We start from the raw sequence: 23,025 nt of genomic DNA on the forward strand, positions 1-23,025 counted from the left end.
GACGACTCAACAGAATGATCACAATCTACACCATCAATTCAGGGTCCTCTGATGAGAGTCACTAAGGGGAAAGAACCACACCTGGCACAGACTGCCCTTAGCTGGGCCCGTCGAACCTTTCCTTTATCTCTGGGTTCTCTAGAGATGCCATGGCAACCCATGCACTAAATGCCTCACCATCACACTGCAAAGCTACTCTGCTATAGCCAAGCCTATCACATTGCCTTTCTAGGTTACCTGCAAGTAACTCTAAAAAGTAATAGTTCTGTTGATCAGTGAGGACTCATGTTGCCATTGAAAAGAAAGTCAGCATCTGAAATCAAAAGACCTTGGTTTAAATCCATTTAGCTATTTGCTTACTGTACAACCAGGGTTAGGTGCTCTTGAACCCTCTGGCAGCTCCCTCTGTCAGTTGCACAGCAGGTACTAACACAGGTCATGGTTAAGTTGCATCAGTGAGCAGTGGCTGCTGGGAGTCAAGGTTTGTGAAGCCAGGGGTGGAACTCAAGGTGAAAGAATCCCCAAATCAAAGGCTGCCATGGACCGGGAAGGAGCATACGTGGCACATATTTGACATTCCTAGACTTTAAAATACTATAAACATAAAACAAAATAAAACATGTGAAATTGATTTTTAAGTCAAGTGGTATCCAAATGCTACTATCACTTTTATAAGTTTCATTATTAATGAAGGGCTATCAGAAGAGAAATGCAAGGAGGAACCTCCCTATACTTTCTGTATTCAAAGCAAATTCTCTTGTTGGCTGTTGGTAGTGAGCATTTTATCAGTGGCCTCCTGAAGGCAAAACGCCTGCCTTTGTTCTCTCTAAGTGCAGGAGGGCGGGTGGATACAGCAGATTTCGGACAAAGTGGGAGGAAGCTCTGCCCTGGGAGGCTCAGGAGAGAACTGCCGTGGGGAGCAAGCGGCCAGGCCCCAGGGCGCCCCTCACCCGCTCTGTACAGGCAGCCCCAGACCTGCCCCCAGCAGCCAGCTCCAGCAGGCCTGGGCCGGGCCGTTTGCGCGTCCGTCTGCAGGACATCAGGTTGAGTTTTGTCTGCCCTTACACAGTGAGGAGGAGATCGATGCAATCATGCAGAAAAAATAATTGAAAAAAAAGAAAGAAAAAAAGACAAAACTCTTGCCATCAATTAAGTACAAACTTTAATTTCTGTGAAGTATAACAAGGACATCCTTAGAAAAGATACTTTAGTGTTTTACTGAAGAGTTGACACTTTCCCTTATGTGTTTCAAGGAATAATGATAAAAACAGAAAGACATAACTACTATTTTGCAAGCATAGTGCTAGGTACTGTCATTTCTATGTTACGTCATTGGATCCCCACAATAGTTCTATGAAATGGGATCTAAGGCTCAGAAATATCATGTGCCTGACCCAGTTTCTCATGGCTAGTGAGTGACAAAGCCCAGCCTCAAAACCAAAGCCAGTGTGGACATAGCCAGAGATTTCAAATAGTACTGGCAACTTTGTGTTGAAACTCGTCTATAAATAGTCCCTTAGTTATTTGTAATTCTCATGGATTTGTTATAATGCAAGCCATTCAGCAATATGATACGGATAGATATTTCCTTTTCAAAACATTGCACAAATACATGATTTCCTCCTTTTTTCCACCCTGTAGGAGAAGTAGGAAAAGAGCAAGATAATTGGAATTTACCTCCCAGCTATAAAGCCTTCCTATCCTTTCAGTAATCACTGCGGAGAGTCCTAGTAACTAAGGAGACTAGAACAGACTCCATTAGATTCAAGTACAACACTGGGCTTGCCTTGCCAGTGAATGCCAAAAAAGCAAAGGAAAATATTATTGTTGCTGAAATCATTTGATGTCTATGACTAATAAAAAAACATGTCGGCAAATTGAATTACTTGAAATGTCCAAAAGGCTTGGTTAAAGCTATGAATTAATAGCCATACAGCAGTTCTGTCTGGACAAAATAAAAAAAAAGACAAAGATGTTAAACTATTGTAAAATGTATCTGAATAACCAAAAGGTCTCAACAGAAATCTTAGGCAACCAATTGAGGTCTTTTGTCCAATTTTTAATATAAATTTAACTTTCCCCACACCTTTCCCTTATAACTAAATAATAAAGTTTGTATATTTTGAGTCAAATTATCCTTGAATTCTGAGGGACCCATGGGCCTTCTTGGTCTTTTTATTCAACCTCTCGCAAATACCAGAATTAGCCTTAAAAAGTGTCCTGACAACTGTGCCAACGCCAGAGGCTGCAAGGGCTGAGGTGTGTGTTCACTCAGGTGCTGTGCCCTTGGGGAGCTGGGGAGGGCAGAGGCGCAAAGAGCTGGGGCCCAGACTCCTGGTCTGTGGCCACTGCCTGAGGATGTCCACCCAGTCTCTCCTTGACCGTTCCGGAGCAGGAGGTCTTTGCCAGGACCCTGCCATGTGTTGTGGACGTAGCTCTGAGTGTTGCAGGCTGCTTCCTCACGTCGTGCCAAGATCTGCCTCTTGTGTTTTCTACCCGTTGTTCTTCCTGGTATATTCAGAACAGCACTGTTTGACTCAACTTCCTCTCCTTCTGAGTAGTCCCTTATGACTAAAGTCGACTGTCATGACTGTCCTGTGTACCACATTGTCTTCTCCAAATTAAATACCCTCAGTTTTTCTCAGATCATAAGGTAAATATACAAATATTATAACAATAAGAAGAGGCAGAACATACAACCACCATAAGGGAAATAAGAGTTAAATGTTTTAACTGATATTAAGAAGCACTGTGTCTATACACCAAGTGCTTGCATTCTGTCTGTCAAGTGGTCCCATCAAATGGAAATGTATTGGCAGCACTTTTTCTTAGTGACAGACACCAGGCCAGATCCCAGTGACTGTCCATCAAGTCTCACCAGGCTACATTTATTTTTTTCTTTCGTTTAGTTACTATCGATGCATACCTTGAGAAAAGTTTCTAGAAAAATACATATCTACATATGAATGGTTGTGATATAATCTGAGAATTTGAATACCATCTGTTAAGAATTAAGGGAAGGGCAGTGTAAGGAAACTAATTCTTCAGTTCTTTCTTTACCCAAGCTCTTATAATAAAAAGTTTCAAATATACAGAAAAGTCGAAATAATTTTATAATGAACACTAGATGCTATCGTGAACATTTTGCTATCTTCGAGTTATCATGTATCTATTCATTTCTCTATTCATCCATCAACCCATGTTACCTTTTTATGCATTTCAGTGGAGTTTGCACTCATCAGTATACTTAATCCTCAACACTTCAGCATGCGTATCATCACCAGTTCTTGTCTGGTATCTTTAATTAGCACTCTCTTCTAAATCCCTCTTGCCATACTTTCCTTCATTCTCTCCACTTTCTCAGTTTTCATTTCTGTACCCTTCTTCCCACTTTATAGCTCCAAAGTTCTAAGTGATAAAAGGAAAGTATAAAAATTTGAGCATGGAACAGTCTTGAAGAAGCATCGGGAAAGGCCACTGATGCCCGCCCAGGGCCTCACAGGTGTTTCACTGCAGGCCTCAGATGGACAAGGTCCTCACTGAACAAGCTGGCCCAGCCCAGTAAGAGAAGGAGGTGTACATTAACATGACAACTTAACAATTTTTCATTAGAAACAGCTATCAAATACTTGACATATTTCTTGATCAGTCTCTCCCTGAACTAATCTATGTGGCAGGCCAAATTAGTAAGGTTTTGAGTGAATAGAGACTCAAAGGAAGGGAATTAGTTAGGGGATCTTAGTGGCCTGGAGGCAGAGACTTCATCAGCCTGATGTTTCAACAACTGGCCAGCACAGAGCCTGACACTCAGGGGATGCTTCATAGCTATTAGTACGATGATGGAGTGAGTCCACCACTCTAGAACGGCCACGAAGACCAGGCGCCCGCGCTGTGGCTCAGAGCACTTCTCACCTGGATTGTGCAGGGTGAAGTCTGCCAAATTCTACTTTTCCAGCTCCCTTTGAAGAAATTCCATGACTACCATTCTTTTTTAGTCATGTTTATGCCATTAATTAAGCTTTAATGAAGTCCTGCTTTTCCTGCTTTGGGCAAGAAATAACCTGTCTTTTAAAATGGGACATCTGTGTCTATTTGACCCCATCTTTGATAAACTGAATTTACTGGATTTACTCTTATTGAGGAGAGTGATCTCCTGCTGCCCAGGTGTACTCCCTTCAGAGGTGAGGGAAGAACATTCTCTCCCTTTCCCTATCTCAGGATTTATTTCCAGTAAGAAATGTTAGTCATTGATTTTCTGGGCTTACTAATCATCAGCGCACAAAGACTTGGCAAGGTGAGCTCTTCAGTGGAATGGCAGCTACTCACAAGCACAAATACAGCACTCTTCACAATAGACAGCTTCTCCAACGTTGCAGAGTTGCATTTATCAAAATTCAATTTTGATAAATCAAATCCACTTTGAAATTCACAAAAGGAGTTTTCTAGTCATAAAGTCTCAAGGTGAATCCTTTGGCTATGTGACCACGTCCTAATGCAGCTCTCTGAAACGTTTAGATCTTATAAATCAGATTATTTTATAGCAAGGCATTGCTGCCTCCTCTACTGCTTAAAGACTCGTTCTTGCCCTTGACACTTTCCCTAGACAGATGCCATAGTAAATACAGTATCAGCGTTTGCGGTCACATCATACACTTTGGCGTTTATTTGGATGCAAACCATCATGATCTTGGGGGGAAAGTGACTCAAAATCAAGGCTCTATTTCACATGAGTCTACTTACAGATTGGGGGAACCCCTGATACTTTTAGGCATTAGCACCTCAGTGGTAAATGCCAAGTGGCAACTAGAGTTCTCTAACTGCCTATGTTAGAAGCAAGCAGCCCACAGGGTCTAGATGAAGGGCGCGTGGAGAGGGTGGGAGACTGTGGTGGGGGCGCGGCCTGTGTTGCCGGGGCTGCAGGCGCTCCGCGCGGCAGGCCACACGCGGGCTCCATCCAAGGAAGCATCTAAGTGGGGCTTCAGAGGAAGTGTCTGTTCTGACATCATTAATGCCTTCATTCCTTTGATGCACCTGTCCCTAGTGATGGAAACTCTTATTTTTTTAAGAAACTAAAGCACAAAAAGACAGTGAAAAAGCTACAAACTGACCTGATAACAGCTAAGCAAGAGGCTGCCTTCACAGTCCTGGAACTCAACGAGAAGATAAAGACTCTCTGTGAAGGGAAGCCCGCCCCTAGAGGTCAGTATCCCCACGTGACGGTTGGACCCCGGCCCCATCCTGGGTGAGGCATATATATATATATATATATGTATGTATATATGTATATATATATATATATAGTTTTATTGGCAACAGCATAAATGGAGGCCACAGTGCCGGGAGCTGGTGGCCCAGCAGCACCCTGGCCTGGCCTGACCTCCACTTGGCATGAACAGAGACAGCAGGTGAGCTGCTAACTCTGAGCTGGGTTCACTCTTGCCTTAAAAGAGGCAGAGAGTGAACAAGCGGCTCTTTAAGAGAAATCTCTGAGGCTGAAGACCTCCACCGAAATAGATCTAAGAAGTGTTGCTGGACAAGTTGGTGGCAGTAGGGGGCAGGGGGCAGGGCCTGGCAAGGAAGGCTGGTGCCTGCAGGACAGAGCCGGAGCTCTGGAGTAAAGCACAGGCTGGCAAAGTAGACATGAGACGGGAAGTGATTCTTTTTTTCCCCAATAGGTGAATGAATCAGAAACCAGCAGGAAAGGCTGTTTGGGGATGAATCTGGATAGTTCAGAAAAGTTTTAACAATCACATTGGTTTTGATTTTTAAAAAAGATTTCTCCAACTAAGAAACTATAAACACGTAGCAGGAAAACACAAACCAAACCAAAACTTCAGATTGTCATCATTAGCGATCTAACATTTAACAGAGTGCTACGTGCCCTGCGCTTTGCTAAGCGTTCCATGTGTATTTAATTCTCAGAATAACCTCTGAGGTAAGTACTCTTATGAATTCCACAAGGATAAGCAGAGGCTTAGAGATGTTAATTACCTTGGCCCAGGATGGATCCAGGCAAGTGACACTTAGCTTCCTGAGCAGCGATGTACCTGCCCCAGGGTAGCTTTCCCAGCTTTGCGAGACTGAGGACACTTCCTCTCTGCTAAGTAGGAGCATATCCAGCTCTGTTTCTGCCTGGTGGATCTCCTGCAAAGCTGTGGTTCCCGGGGATAAACGTCTTCCTTTGATGTGTGCCACTCTTGCAAAGCCAGGAACATGCCATTGTTCTGACCCGGCTTCCTTTATTACTCATAAGTAATTTTGGAAAAAGAGGAGCAACATGGAAACAAATGGAGGAGGAAACAAATGGCCTCAGAAAGGAGACACTCCCAGCATCCTGACTACAGGGTAAAACTTTTCACATAAACTTGGTTTTTATTTTCAATTTTGAATAGTGCTCTCCCCAGGTTCAAATGGCATGTAACACTGTCACCTTGCAACATGCACAGGTCAACTGGTTTTTTCTCTTTCAATTAAACAACATAAAGACAGTTTATAAATCTATTTTTACCACCATGAAACCTAAAAGAATAGAATCCATCAGAAGATAGTATCCATGTAAAGGTCCTTATGCGGAGGCCTCACAGCCAGACTTCCAACCGGCTGCGTGGCAAGAACCTGACAGAGAGCACACTGGAGAAAGGTTTCCGCTCGCTTGACTTAGCAGTCAACTTCTTGACTGCATTTTAAACCAGGTGCAAAAAAATAATATTGCAAGATATCTAATTCTTGTTTCTTTCATTTTATCAAACAATAAAAATATTATTTGCTATGACACTTTTGTCTCTTGGATATTTTGATAAGTCAAAAATTATATAATACTAATGTACCAGGACTTTAAAGGTTTGGGAGAAGAAAAAAACATTAAATCCTACCTTTCTGTCTTTGCTCATTTTCTCTCTATATTTCAGTTTTAAATGACAACAACAACAAAGAAAAAAAGAGAAAAAAAAGACTAGTACAGAAAAAATAAAGCCCTGTTATATTATGTACAGATACAAATTTAAAATTTAAATAAAGCCAGTCATCCTAAAGTCCATTGTAGATCAAGACAGTGACTCCTTTGGGACCTACATGTTGCTTCTCTTATTTGGTGGAGAAACTGAGTCAGTGGACTGACACATAGCGCTAAGATCTGAAATCAAATATTTGTATGTTCTTACTCTCCCCTTGCCCCATACAGCGTCAGCCGGACTTCAGTAGCCCAGGACACCGTCAAGGCCATTGTGGCCCCAAAGCAGTATGGCTTGGCATTTTCAGAGACCTTGGTCACTTTGCTCTACCTCTCAATTCATTTCTGAATAAAATCTGAGAAGGTGTCCAGGAACTTTAATACACAATGATCCCTATTTAACACAGAGTAATTAGGGCTGACCCGCCTCTCCACACACATATATTTCTGGACCTAGAACACCTCCCCTCCCCTAGTTATCTTGTGTTATTTTATAAAATGTTTGTTTTGGGTTCTCAAACCTCTGTTTGCGAATGGCAGGCGCCCCGGTCATAATAGCTTAAGGGGAAAGGGTGATCTACCCGCACATGTACACAAACCAAGAGAGGACACGCTGTCAGCCTTCCAGTCTGGTGGAATCCAGTTCTCAGGTAGCATCAGGACACTGTGTCACTCATCTCTGCTTCTCTACACATGGAGACTTCATTCTCTCAAGCTAGATGTCGGCAGAGACTGGAGAAGTGGCCATGAGCAGCTGTGGGCTGCCCTCCTCGTCATCTCTCCTCCAGAGGAAAGAAGAAAGCATTTTTCCACCAGCTCCAGTTAGAAAACATATAAGAACGAACTCTGTCCTGGCTTGGATTGAGTACCGTCCTGGGAGGTGAACCACTCTGTGTGGCCAGAGGAGAGGAACTGTGATTGGACAAGCTTTGGTGGTGGCCTGCCACTAGACGGCAGGGTAAAGAGAAATACTGGTAGGGAAGGAGAATGCTCTGGCTGGCAGCTCCCTCCAGAAGGTCCTAGCTGGATTGGGAGAAAAACACTCCCTTAACGGAAGTGTGTCCCATTACTGGAAAGAAGGATTGATGGACAAAACCATCATCTCCAACACACCCTCCGCTAGTGGTCAGGCTAAGATGAAATGTAATGCTTAACGAATCACTCATCCCATGGGCATTCGCACTTTAAAAGCAGATTCTTCTCAATGAACAAAAGACCTTCATGATCCAAGAAGTAAAATCCCTATGGTATAGTTTCGGATCTCATACTAGAGAGTGAACATTTTGGGAAGGGGTCCCCTCCAGCCCCCACAAGCAATGCGTAGGCACCTACGCTGAAGGCCTGCCTGCCTGCGTGTGACAGTGCATGTTGCAAGGAGGTAACAAGTCTTGATTCTACATGACATGTCATGTTACCTGGATTAACACTGAGCTACTTTTCTGTTATAGTTACAAACTGATTAATGACGTATTTCCAAATAAAATAGAACATCTTTTTATCAAAGCATGTAATTTTTCCTTGTTTGGTTCATTTTCTGAGCAGTCTATAGGTTACCATTCAGGACTTCTGATCAGAGGGAAGTTCCAGACTATTTGGAGTATTTTAAGCATATTCATATTCAAATTGATAAAACTGAGCTACCAAACTTTTTAAAAAATCATAAACACAGTAAACTATTTCACTGGCTATGTTCTTAAAATACTTCCAAGGAAATAAATGATTTAGTGGATGGAAAGTTTGGCTGAAAAGAAATGCACCTTTCTTAAAAAACTGGCACAGCAGGAAACTTACTCACAGCCTGAGTGGTGTTTGTTGATTTTACTTTGTGCAAATAATCACAACCCAAGGCAGATTACTTCCCTCATTTCCACAGCTTACATCTGAAGTGCTTACAGCTTTATTTAATAGCAAATCTCAGTGAAATACCTATTGTACACCGTCAAAGCTTGACTTCACCTTTTGGCAAAACTCAGTATGCAGGAACCTAAGGTTAAATTTCAAAACAATCTTTGCTTTCATTCTCTTAGGAGGACAAAGTTACTTTTGCAAAAGACCTTATTAACTATGTCCTGCTGTTGGTGCGTGAGTAGTCACTTGATCTGATGAAAGCTCCTATCTTTGACCAGAATATCAGGGACCTGGCTTGTAGATTTCAAGCTAGCATACTTAAGGGAATGCACCCTTCTGGATTTTTTTTCTTTTAATATCTTTTAATTCTTTTCTGTTAATATGTACAGCTACCAAATAAGGTGTCTAGCTCCCACATACATGTTCCTGTTGTCCCAGTGAAAGTCCCATCAACTCGAAAGTTACCTGTTGGTTTTATTCCCAATAAAAGACATCCCAGGGTAGGCTCATCCAAAACTCAATGTCTGAATTGAGCCAGCCACACTTTTGAGGAGAAGCTTGCAATAGGATTGACATTTCAGTGTTTTTCAGTGACACAAGACTGTTTTTAAACATTAGACAATTTATCCCATTAATTTTAAGAATCAGACTGGTGCTGTCCCATATTCTTGAGAAAGTCAGGAGATGTCTGTCTTCACCAACACCCAGAGCCAGTTCTAATCAACATTTTAAATGATATCTTTTATCACGATGTACACTCCCTCCCCGCCGGCACTCAGCACAACTCTTCTCTCTCATGTATTCTTTTTACCTCTCCTCTGGAAAACTTTCTCAGGATCAAAGCTCCTGTTGCAGCTAGGAGTTAAGAAACAGGGATGTGGAGGTGATGACAATGTTTTGGAACCTGATACGGCAATGGTTGCATAACAAAGTTAACATAGTAAAACCACTGAACTGTACACTTTAAATGGTTAACATGGTACATTTTATGCGATGTGAATTTTATCTCAATTAGAAAAAAAAAACACAGTGATTGAAACAATCCTCACTAACATGTAATGCATAACAGCCCTGTCAAGTGTTAAGTGTATTTTAAAGAAAGTGCACTGGGTCTAAATAAAACCTTGACTTGGTAGAATTCCAGGCCTTTAAAGAGAGGTCATTTTAATCCTTGCTGGATTAAGGCCAGTCTTGAACGGCTGTCCATTGTGTGTAGGTTTGTTGAATAACGCCACCCTTTCCTCTTCTACCTTTCCTCCGCCCAGCTTTTCAAAGCTGTTATTCCTCAGACTAGGAACCAATTACTTGACCAATAGTCCTATGCCTTATTTCACCACTGAACACAGATATTTATTTGGCCAGCCTAACCTAGAGTTTCCTGAGAAAGTGACAAAGCTGGTCTCGAGCTCTCACCATTTCAACTGCCGGCCTTTGCCAGGAGCGCTGGCGCACGCCCCACAGGGCATGCTGCGGCCGCGGGCGGTACTCCCGCTCCCGCACCCGCTCCCGCACCCGCTCCCGCACCCGCACCGCTCCCGCACCCGCACCCGCTCCCGCTCCCGCTCCCGCTCCCGCACCCGCTCCCGCTCTGGCACCCGCTCCCGCACCCGCTCCCGCTCCCGCACCCGCTCCCGCTCTGGCACCCGCTCCCGCACCCGCTCCCGCTCTGGCACCCGCTCCCGCACCCGCTCCCGCTCCCGCACCCGCTCCCGCACCCGCTCCCGCACCCGCTCCCGCTCCCGCACCCGCACCCGCTCTGGCACCCGCTCCCGCACCCGCACCCGCACCCGCTCCCGCACCCGCACCCGCTTCCGCACCCGCACCCGCTCCCGCACCCGCTCCCGCACCCGCTCCCGCACCCGCACTGCTCCCGCACCCGCACCCGCTCCCGCACCCGCTCCCGCACCCGCTCCCGCACCCGCTCCCGCACCCGCACCGCTCCCGCACCCGCACCCGCTCCCGCTCCCGCTCCCGCTCCCGCACCCGCTCCCGCTCTGGCACCCGCTCCCGCACCCGCTCCCGCACCCGCTCCCGCTCTGGCACCCGCTCCCGCACCCGCTCCCGCTCTGGCACCCGCTCCCGCACCCGCTCCCGCTCCCGCACCCGCTCCCGCACCCGCTCCCGCACCCGCTCCCGCTCCCGCACCCGCACCCGCTCTGGCACCCGCTCCCGCACCCGCACCCGCACCCGCTCCCGCACCCGCACCCGCTTCCGCACCCGCACCCGCTCCCGCACCCGCTCCCGCACCCGCTCCCGCACCCGCACTGCTCCCGCACCCGCACCCGCTCCCGCACCCGCTCCCGCACCGCTCCCGCACCCGCTCCCGCACCCGCACCGCTCCCGCACCCGCTCCCGCACCCACTCCCGCACCCGCTCCCGCTCCAGCTTCTCCCGCAGCCGGGCTCTCCCGGGACCGCGAGCGACAAGGACTCCTAGTGACTCCCCTCGCCCAGGAAGCATTGCACCACCCTTTGCAGAAAAGAGCTTTCGTCCAAAGCGCCGCCACCGCACCCTCAGCTGCAGGGCTGCTTCGCGGGAGCCGCCGTGCGCGGGCCAGGGAGCGCGGGCGGTCGGGTCAGGCGGGCGGGACACGCGGAGCCCGACGGGACCCCAAGGAGCTTTCGTATCCGCCGCATAGAAACGGCCGCATCTGCCTTTCGGGTCTCCAGGTGTCAGCCAGAGCTGGGTGAGGCTGTCCCCTCCTTCGTCCGCTGGAGCCCGCCCCGCCCGCCCCGCTCAGACGTCCCCGGGCGAGCCCGCACCGGGACTCCCGCGGAGCGCACAGGCCCGGAAACGCCCTTCTCCGGGGGAGGCCGTGGCCTAGTCCGACAGGTGCGAATGACGTAACTCTAAGTTTCAAGAGAGCGCCTCAGAAGCCTCAGGCGCAGAGAGCGCCGCCGCAGGCGCTGGCCTTGCTCGGGCTCTGCTGACTGCAGGTGACGCCAGCCGGAACAAAGCCAGCCTCGCGGAAAGGGGTCTGTCCGCCCGAGGGCGGAAGGGAGGCTGCGCCCGAGGCGTCCGGAAGCTCCCTTGGCTCTCGGTGGCCCTGGGCGGCCGCGGACACACGGGGACAGGGCCACCGCCCGCGACAGTCCCCGGCGTCTCTTGTTCCTGCGGCTCTGAGCCACTTCCTCCCTCTTTCCGTAACAAAGCATGATTTTCCTTTGGGGAGTGCCCTCCTAGTCTCCGCAGTCTTGTGTCCTTTTCCTCTGGGCCCAGGGGAAGGCTCCTGACCAGTTGAGCGCAGTCACACGTGGTCTTTTCCAGGAGCTTGGATCTCAGCCGACTGCGAGGGAGGACGGAAAGCCGGCACCGGTCACCTGGAGGCCGCCGGGCACCTGGAGGCCGCCGGTCACCTGGAGGCCGCCGGGCACCTGGAGGCCGCCCCCGGGGGTAGGCCGTCAGTGTTCCGTGCCTGCGTCCCTAAGGCTGCCTTTGTGAGGTCTGGTGGACAAGGTTTCCTTTCAATAACGAGACCCATCTTCTGTCCTTCCCATAAATAATTTTTTTTTCTTAAGGTGGTCAGCATCGGCTTATGGTACTCACCACCACAGAGCCCCAACCACACCGGACGCCAGGTCACAGGGCCGCCTTCCCGCTGTCCGCAGAAACCGCAGAGAAGGCACTTGGGGGCCTCCTGGCACCGCGTACTGTGGCGGAGGCAGTGGGGCCTTAGCTTGGGCCACACCTGGGTCATGGGCCAGAGGTCAGGGGCCAGGGAATGCTACTAGGCAAAAGAAGATGGAAAAGCTTTCTGGACAGAAGATAAAATATGATTCTCATTGCCCCCTATAATCTATTTTGGCTAAACCTTATAAATTTGGAGCAAAGAGCCATTTACTGTTTTGTTTTGTCAGGAAAGTATAAAATTTTTCTCTTTCTGGCCCTATTATTTTCAGACTGCATATTTAGGCCCTTCCTTCTGTGAGAGATCTGGAAATTTATTTATTTTATAATTAGCAAAGGGTAAGAAGATTCATTCTGAATTTTTGGTTGGGATCCAGTATTTTCTTGCTACCCCAGCTATGGGAATTCAGTGATGTCAAGGTCCCCTCCCTCCTTTGTTCGTAAGACTAATTTTGGAATTACATCATGATCAGGAAATGGAATTCCATTCCTTCTGTCCATCTCTTAGGAATGGTCTTAGCAAAGGAAAAAAAAAAAAAGGTCAACCTGGCTTCTGTAACCAGAGGGGTTGGATGAAAGGGCAAGCACCAGCTAAATGTCAGACAAGGCATGTGGGAATGGAGCTTGATGGGTTTCTAAGACTTCCTACTTCACTGCGGAGAGTGCTGTGATCACCAGGAGAGCATGCGCTGTTTGGGAATGCTGTTGCACAGCCCAGACTGGAGCCAGTAGGAAGACGCTTCCTTCCAGGACATGTGCAGAACAGTCTTGGACACTCCTTTGTCAAACAGCAGCAGATGGACATTTATTTGTCAATATAAGTTGAATTGGAGACTTTGAGGTTGCAAACAATTGTCATCCAGCTGTCAATACTGGCGCAGCTGTCCCTGGTATTAACCTTTTGTTGACAAAGTAAAAAAAGTAAATGTGAAGGGTATTCTCTCCTGCAGCTCCCCAGAGACCTCACTCTTATTTTATTTAGTGACTTAGTGTTTCCTGATAGGAGTTTGAGGTTAGAGATTAGCTACATTGGTCATATGAATAAATTTGGAGGAAAGTATGAGTATTTTAAGGGAGCTTGCGCTCATCAAATCAAATTTAGAAAAGATGCACAGAACCAAATGCTGCTCAGAGCCTTCTGTTTGAAGGCATAGGGTTTATTATTTATTTCTAGCCAGTGGGGTAGTGTTTTATACACACACACACACACACACACACACACACGTTAGGTATATACCCCTATATGCATTGCAGAAGTCTAGAAGAGTACATTTTTAAAGATACACTGGTTTGGAGCAAATTACCCTACTATGCCTCTGAATTCCTCAATCAAATAAAGCCACAATTTGATATTTTAGCATATAAGTAAAAAGAAATAAAGGAAACATGTAAAAGGAATAGCATTGTTTCTGAGTTGTTAGTGTGCAGCTGGTTCCTGAAGAGGTGTATTAACTCATGCTGGCATAACAAATGAGGCCAGCAAGACTGCAAATGCCACTAACCTTCTGCAGATGCGCTCCTTAACTCCAGAAAGTGTGGCTGAAAAGTCGCCCCTGCATTGATTTTCCAGTAAGACCTGGAAATCCTATCATGCCAAACCATCATCTCAGTCTGGGCACACGGATAGAATATCTGTTCCTCAAAGACGGTCAAGACAGGTTCCAGGGGCCACTTTTTTCTGTGGCCATTCCTAGCAAGTAAGGAGGCAGCCCTGTTTCTATTCTAGAGAATTTTGAATAGAATCTGGCAAACAAAGGCGGGAGGAGCCCTCGGCCACAGACTGAGCTTGTATTATACAGTTGACCTTTGAACTGCATGGGTCCACTTGTGTTTGGGTTCTTACTCCTCTGCCACGCCCGAGACAAGGAGACCAGACTCGCCCTCCCTCCTCCTCCTCAGCCTGCTCAGCATGAAGGCCTTTATGATGATCTACTTTTCTACTTAATGAATAGTTAATATATTTTTCTCTTCCTTATGATTTTCTTAGTAACATTTTCTTTTCTCTAGCTTCCTGTATTATAGGAATACAGTATATAATAACATACAAAATATGTGCAAATAACTGTTTATGCTATTAAAGCTTCCGGTCAACCGCAGGCTGTTAGTAATTACGGTCGGGGGGAGTCAAAAATTATCCGTGGATCTTCAACTGTGAGGGAGGTCGGCATTCCTAACTCCCGTGTTGTCCAAGGGTCAGCTGTAAATTGATCAGTTTTAACTCAAAAAGGTAAATTTCTGAGGCCAAGGAAATGCAAAGATACAAAACAGATGGCAGAGAGATACCCATGTGTTTCACAAATGAAAGAAAACAAGAATTCTTATGTATCCTCAAAGGCAGAACAAGTACTTACACTTGATAGGATAAAACTGTAAAATCTCTTTATTGCCTTAACTCTTAAAAAGTTCCTAAGATGGTAAACTGTTTATGACATTAAGCTGCCTGTACTAAGAATGTGATTTCAAGTAAATGTGTCACCCTTTAAGTTGACCTACAGTACATCTACCTGTTTGACAAACCGTCCCTTCCAGTCCTTTTATCTCTGTTGACCAGAGAAACACTTCAGGGTGAAGAGGTCTTCCTAACACTGGATGAGTGTGAAACCTCTGGTAAATTTCTTACAAAATGTAGATAATTTTCAATATGCTTTTATTTTATTTTTGTAACTTAAGCCACAACCAGACACTATGTATTCATTTTCATTTTAAATTATATGTTAATTAATTCATTCATAATTTTTGTATTTTTTTACTATTTTTTAAAGATTAAGAAAAGCTTTAAAATGAGAACTCTTAAAATACATTTTTTTAATTTTGAAAGTTTTGGGATTTTTTTGTTTTCGTTTTTGAGATGGGATCTCACTCTATTGCCCAGGCTAGAGTACAGTGGCATCATCATAACTCAATGCAACCTCAAACTCCTGGGCTCAAACGATCCACCCGCCGTAGCCTCCTTAGTAGCTGAAACTACAGGTGTATGCCACTACACTCCGCTAATTTTTCTATTTTTTGTAAATACCAGGTTCCACTATGTTGCTTGGGCTGGTCTCAAACTCCTGGCCTCAAGAGATCCTTCCACTTCAGACTCCCGAAGTGCTAGGGTCACAGACTTGAGCCGCTGCACCTGGCCTGTTTTCAAGTTTTCGTGTATCTATAGTGATCGTGTTATTAGAACTAAAGATCAAGACACTAAGTTCTGACATAAATTTACATTCTTATTCAAAAATATTTGAAATCAGGACCATGCTCTAGAATTCTAAATTATCGCTGTACTTAGAGTTCAAATAGTATTCTATGAGAGAATAGAAATGCTGTATTTAACTGATCCCATTTATGGATGCCAGCTGCTAAGTGTCTTGGGGTCTTAGAAGCAAGTGTTAGTAGAATGTAATTAACTGTACAAATCCAAGAGACTGCCAATGACATTGAGGGAAATACATAGCTAACTACTCAGAAAGTGAGAATTAGTGCTTAGATATTATTAATTGTAGCAGAGGAAGGGAAAATATTAGATCTAGACCTTGTATATTCCATCTATCTTGATGCTATAAGCCAAATTTTCCTATGTGAGGGGCTAATCTTTTCTTTGTGATAGCTATAATTTTCCATATAAGTCCCAAGAGTCAATAATTGAATTTGAGAAAAGATACCCTTCTTTTGAGGTTGCTTTTGATCTGACACCAAAGGGAAGTAATTTATTTAGCCAAAGCTGTGTGTTCTAAACAAAGATATATATGTGGAAATACTGGCAAACAAAATAAATTACCTTAATTTATTCATGGATAAAGCAGTATCTAGATGCTAAAAATTCACATCAGAATAAATTATTAAGGAAATGGAACCTGGTTTGAGGTTTTCTTTTTTCCTTCCTCATGAGCACAGGCTGCTGAACACTCTTATATATATTATATTAAAAAAGCTTTGATCCTTTGAAAACATTCCTGAAGAAAACTGATAGACCTAGCAGTCTTTTACTGCCTCGATATCATTAGCTTTCCTTTTGGTTAATTTAATCTAAGACAATAAATAAATACTCTTACTTTTTTTCCCCTCTTTTTTAAATTTCAAAATATTAAGGGGGTATAAATGTTTTCGTTACATGGATACATTGTATAATGCTTAAGCCAGGGATTTTAGTGTGCCTGTCACCAAAGTAGTGTTCATTGTACCCCATAGGTAGGTTTTTCTCCCTTCCCCCTGCCAATCTCCCCACTTCTTGGTGTCCACTTTCCTTTGCATCTCTTTGTGCACATGTGTACCCATTGTTGGATAGACAGATATTGAATAAGCCTTAATGGGATTCTGTCTTGGTGTACTGTTGCTTAGTATGTTCATTAGTCACGAAGTAATGGAGAGAGATATTTAAAACCACCCAGTGGCAGATTCACCAGGGAACAGATGGCACTTTCAGTTTGCCAGTGATGTTCGAGAGATCACCAGCATTAGCTACTGGCTCCCAGGGTTAAGAAGATTATCAAATCCTGGGATTGGTTTGCAACATTACTGATTCTTCTGCACTGTGCTGTAATGAACTGATCTTGATTTATCTCCAATTGTGTTATTTTATGACTTTTCATTTTATTATTTCAACTCATGAAGATGGCATACCCAAATATGTAGAGGGCTTAAAATCTACAGTTTGATGTTCAAATCAGAGCTTTGTCACCAAATTGGCCAAGCCTGTAAAATTGAACTGAACATTCATTCCCAAGTCCTTTCTATTCTACTCTTTAAACTGCCTGGCTCCCTGCCCTCCTCAGCACCCTGGCCTACCACATGGCCCTGGTGTTGGCCATGCCTATGCTGTGAGCCACATTGACACTGTCCATCCTGTAAAAGTTCACTTCCTGAACCTTTCTGACCTCCTCTGGTCAATAGTTTTATGATTATTTTTCCAGAGCTGATATTCAAGATGACTTTTCTGGTTCTCACTGCATTCCTTAATTAGTTGATATATTCCTTAATGTATGTTTGTTTCCAGATGCTACCTAAAGGATATTACCTAAATATCCTTCCCAATTCTGATCTAGCCCTCAGCATTCTCCCTTATGTGGCCTGATGTTCCCACCAAGTTGGTCTGGTTTTCACAGACACCAAGATCTCTCAGGAATTTCATCTGTACTCCTCTGGCCCAAGTCCACTGTTGCTCTCTTTCGTCTAGATCTTCGTTATCTAATCCCTGGTCCTTCACAAATGGTCTTGTTGTTTCTTTTCTTTTTCTTTAACCAACTCATTGATTTATATTAAAGGCAGATTAATTATGCAGGAAGACAGTTTTGGTAATGTCACTTTCATAGTCCGAAATTCTTCAATGGTTTCCCATTGCTCTGGGAAATAAAGATCATATATTTTAGCCCAACATGAAGGGCTCTTCATGAACTGGCCTCAGCATATCTTTCTAGCTTTATTTCTTAAAAATTCCTTTCACATACTCATATTCCCTCTCTCCATCACTTGCCTGACAAGACATCTGGTGGCAGCTCTCTATCTTGGTCCTCCACTCCTGCCTGATTAATGTCACTGTGTTTACATGATTATAGACCTCAGCCCAGCAAAGCAGCCTGACTTTTTCCCAGGAGGCTGCTTACTCACTGTCCAAGACACATCTCTGTCCCTCCTGACTCTCTGCAAGCCTCCCTTCCCCTCCTCTACACATACACCCAGGAATATGATCTCACCTATGACTCACCAAAAGTACACAAGCTCAAAGGGGGATTCTTATCTTTCCACTACCAAATCTAAACTCTTGCTTCCTTTCTTCACATGTGTTCTCCTAATTGCTTTTTCTTGCAGTGAAGAAAGAGTCTCTCCTGCCACTTGGCTCCTGAACCGTCATTCTCACCTTCCCAGCTATGTCACTTATTTACCTTATCTCAATCTTACATCGTCCACTGCTCTTTGTCAGCTCATCCCTGACAGCATAGGAACCTGCGGTATCTCATGTCTCTGCAAAAACTTCATTTGACGCCTCATCCCTCAGCCCTTTGTCCTACTCTTACCTTAGAATAAGGTAAACATTTTGAAAAAATTATCTCCGCGCTCCATCTTCACTTATTCACCTCGCTCCCATTTGCTTTTTAATCCACCACAGTCTGGTTCTTCCCACTACACCTAGACAATGGCATTCGGCTGAAAGTGCTGTAACCAAGGTCCCCGGCAATCCTCACACTGTCAGACATAATGCAAACTTTTCTGTGTTCATCTTACTTGAACTCATCTCATCATACAATACAGATGGCCACTCTTTTCTTCTAGATTCATCTCTACTCTTGGCCTATGTTAAACCACATATCCCTGGCTTTTCTTCTTCCTTATTTGTTACTCCTCTGTCTAACTTGCTGAATCCTAGTCTACAGAACCTCTAAAGATCTTTAGGACCAATTCCAGGGTCCTTACTTCTTTCGTATCTTCAGTTTTTCCCTGGATTGTCTTATTCATTCTCACAGCCCTAAATATCACCTATACCCCAATGTTCCCCAAATTGTATCACTAGTCTATTTCTCTCTCTCTCTTAAACTCTAGATCTATATATTTGTAGGTGAACTTTGCATTTTCTCTTCTTTATCTAACCTTCCACCACACCCTTGCTTCAGACATGGTCACCACCGTCTGTCTTCTCCCATCTCACACAATGACACACCACCTACTTTGTTAGTCAAGCTAAATAAATTGGTGAAAAGTAAGAGTAAAAATTTGGATAAGTGCAGTGAAGGAAATAAATGGAGTTCTATAATACAAAATAATAAGTTAGAGTCGAAGTGGAGAACATTTAATAAGGTAGATCAGCAAAATCTCTTTAAGAAGATGATATTTCAACTAAAACATAAAGTATGCAAATGAGTCAGGCATATGGAGAGGCAGAGGAAGAGCATCTTCCAAAAGGAAATAGCAAGTGGAAAACCATTTCAGGAAAACAGTTTGGTGTCTCTTAGCAGTAGTCATGAATCTAATATCTCTAGAGCAAAATAAATGAGGAGGACAGTAGCAGGGGATGAAGGTGTAAAGATAGGCAGGGACTAGATCAAATGTGAATAGTTCAGCAGTTAGGTAAGAGGTTGTGGTAGCTTTAACTCGAGGGGTAGAATGGATTTAATCTTTAAAAAATTATTTTTAATTTTTATTGTAGTAAAAAATACCTAACATAATATTTGTCATTTTAACTATTTGTAGATGTATAAGTTAGTGGCATCAAATACATTTGCAAAATTGTCTATGGGCAGCCAAAACTTTATCATGCCCACGAAAAATTCTGTACCCATTAAACAATAACTCCCCCTTCCATCCAGCCCTGGTAACCTCTGTTCTACTCTCTGGCTCTGTGAAATTGTCTGTTTAGGTACTTCATGTAAGTGGAGTCATACAATCTTTATCTCTCTGTCTCTGGCTTATTGCACTAGGCGTAAAGTTTTCAAGGTCCATTCACGTTGCATAATGTATTAAAATTTCATGCTTTTTTATTGCTAAATAATTTTCCTTTCCAAACCATATTTTATTTATCTCAAACAGAGTTGATCTTTATTTTGGATGGAGATCGGTAAGACTTGGTTATGGATTAGATGACCGAGGAGATGAAGGTAACCAGAATGGTTCCTAGGTTTCTAACTTGTGAAAATGAGTGCTGGGAGAGTGATTTAGTGAAATGAGGAAGACTGGAAAAGGATACTCCTTAGTCCACATCAAACTGAATTAGAAGTCATAACAAACTGGATAGGGGAGCATTCCTGAAGGCATGGCCACCAAATGACTCTTATTAAAATGATGAGTATGAGTTAACCATGTTGACAGGTTTAGTGAGAAGGGGCTGGAAATGGAAGAAAAGAATGAACCAAATGATAAAAGTCATTTGTTCAGAACTTTGTTTTATTCCTTTTGCTTGGAACATCCTCCCCTAACTCCCTATGTCTCTGTCTAAAAGTTCAGATCCGCTTAGCACTTATGTATAGCCTTCACAATCTTTTTAGCTGATCTAACAAAAATTTTTGTTCATTTCTTCCCTGTTGGACCATAAGCCCTTTAAGGGCACATATCACATCTTTAGCACGTTTGCTTCCTGCCGTAGGACCCAGAACCCTTGCTTTGCATAAAGAAGACTGGCAGCAAGTGCTAGGTTTTCAGTAGAGTGCTAGCATCAGAAATGGGAATGAAGGGCGTTGTGCCAATTAATAAACATAAAACAAGCCAAGAGGCTATAAAGAATATTGGCTACAATAATTATTATTTGAAGATTTGTAAGTGCTTTATGTCCTAATTAAGTTGTACAGTTATCGGATGTCATTACATTTTTGGAGCAGTGGATAATAAAAGCCTCAAATAAGCATCATAAAAACATATTACCTCAAAAGAAAAGGTAGATAGACAATCCTAAGATAATTAAGGGCTATTGTTTGTTGTTTTGTTTTGTTACCATGTAATTCTGATTATATCAGAAAGATTAATTCCTGAATGGAACTAGCAAAAGAGAAAAATACAGATGTAGTTATTTCTAAATGTATGTGGAAATTGGGTTAGCATCTAAGATGCTAACATTAGTTGAGATGTAACTTGCAAGTTCAAATGTCTTAAAACAATCTATGTAAACTCAAAATGTATTTCTATTATAATCAGAAGGATATACCTGCAAGTATGTATGTAGATTTCAGATACATAGAGCTAGTGAAGATGAAATTTAAAATTCTCTCCACATCATCTAATAGTTCACTTGGCAACTGGCAGTGTAGTTCTCTCACATCATTTTCTCATTGTTGTCCAGTTTTATGAAGATGTGACATGGTTTTATATGATGTTCTGAAGAAAACCTGAACAACTATGGATTCAAATAAAGTACTCAGAAATCTGTCCTATAGTTGGTCAAGTGTGCAAATAAAGATTTTATTTTTTTTAAGAAGGCAAGAGTCTGGTTAAATATAAACTTATAGCTCAGGGCGAGGAAGAGAAACATTATAGAGTAGGTTTATGTGAAAAGGAAAGAACAGAGAAAATAATGCTCTCTATTGTTTTGAGTGACACAGAATTGGCAGGAATCCAAATACCACGGGAGACAAGATTAATATTAAGTATATCTGTCAACATCCTGTTTGAAAACCTCAGCCAGGATCAGAGGTATCTGAAAACATCCAAAGGGGGTTTCGCCTGAGAATGAGTCATATTCTCTGAGCAGAAAGCCCTAAAATATCAGTATAGGGTGTCAAAAGTCAAACAGAGCTTAGTGATCATCTTAACCAACTCCCATGTTTTACAGATAAGACAACTGGGAACCAGAAAACCCTCTCTCTTTCCTATTGCACTGGAAGGGACCAGGTAATAAAAAGAATATGAACTTTGGAAATACAGAATTAGGTTCGGATCCCAGCACAGTCACTCAGACAAGTTCCTTATTATCTCTGAGCCTCAGTTTCCTCAACTGCAATATGTGGGTCACAGTAGCTACTTTGCAGAGTAGTTGTGAGACCAGGAGCAATGAACCAGAAAATCTGGCACATAGAAAATGAATAAATGCTAGGTTTTATTGCCCATAGTCCTGGGCTTACTGGCAGAACAAGGACACTCAATTCAGTCCAAGCGGGTTCTCAATATACCTTAGAGATCTCCTGTCAGTAGATCCCTTCCCAAAAGGGGGGTGCGGGAAAGGGTGCCTACACTTTTCCATAAATACTTAGGCCTTTAATAATCTGGAAATAACAAATGAGTCAGTATTGTCTAGAATGCCAAATGGAACTTACTAGTTTTTCCAGAACATCAATATAACAAAGGATAGTACAACACAAAGGGCAGAAATCTAATAGCTTGGGGAAAACAATTATAAATATAGCCAAAGGAGTCTTCCTGCATTGAATTTTTCATAGTTAAGTATGTGTGGGACTCAGTGCCAACATTGTGTGTATGTATGCCAAACCAGGCTTTATAAATTATACAATGGCCTATTTTTTTAATTCGGCAAGATTGTGTTAGATTTATCTAACATTTGAGACAGAAAACAAAAATCCAAACTTTTAAAGATGGGATGAATTACAGCAAAAAGGTGAAGGAAAATTGCTGCAGCCTTTATGGTTTATCTCTGAAGTGCTTGTCCACCCTAATTATCTGTCTCCATTGTGTGTGTACATGGCATGGAAGTGCAAGCCCTACTACTTACAAGATAGACTTAATGAATCACAGACAATCTGATTGCTCAGATCTTTTAGTCCTATCTAATTCTAACTCACTTGTATGAATATAGTCATTAGCCATGATATGTTAAATTAGGACAATTTAAGTTTCTACAACCAGGTACTGCTTTCCTGAATACCTTCTTAGGATGGTCCCTTTGCAAACTAATATGAATCTAAGTCTGTAAGAGAACGCGCTGTGACTAGCTTGGTTATTGCTGGCTATTGCTTGGGCTGTTCCCAGATGCCTAGAGTCACTAGTATGGTAACACAGATCTGGATAGCTGAAGACAGCTAAGACTTTTGAACTAGAAAAGATATTAAAGTCATAAATTAGCCCAAAGGCTAAATCTAGCCAACCAAAGTGTTTTAATTGTTTCTTAAAGTATTGGCTTGCTTGTGCTATATGTTAGATATTTTGCCATAGTTTCAACCAGTGAACAACCAAGAGATTTCACA

The 23,025-nt window shown here is 43.4% G+C and overlaps 1 protein-coding gene across 2 annotated transcripts in view; it reads left to right on the forward strand.

The window, feature by feature from the left end:
• CCDC192 (coiled-coil domain containing 192) overlaps positions 1 to 23,025 on the forward strand; it is a 203,096-nt gene that overhangs the window by 144,662 nt on the left and 35,409 nt on the right. For both annotated transcript variants that reach the window (XM_012740354.2, XM_012740352.2), the window contains one exon: positions 5,067 to 5,199. In XM_012740354.2, the coding sequence (XP_012595808.1) occupies positions 5,067 to 5,199 (133 nt within the window). The remainder of the gene's footprint in view (positions 1 to 5,066; positions 5,200 to 23,025) is intronic.

This window comes from Microcebus murinus, chromosome 11 (assembly GCF_040939455.1).
Source record: "Microcebus murinus isolate Inina chromosome 11, M.murinus_Inina_mat1.0, whole genome shotgun sequence".
In the NCBI taxonomy this organism is placed as follows: domain Eukaryota; kingdom Metazoa; phylum Chordata; class Mammalia; order Primates; family Cheirogaleidae; genus Microcebus; species Microcebus murinus.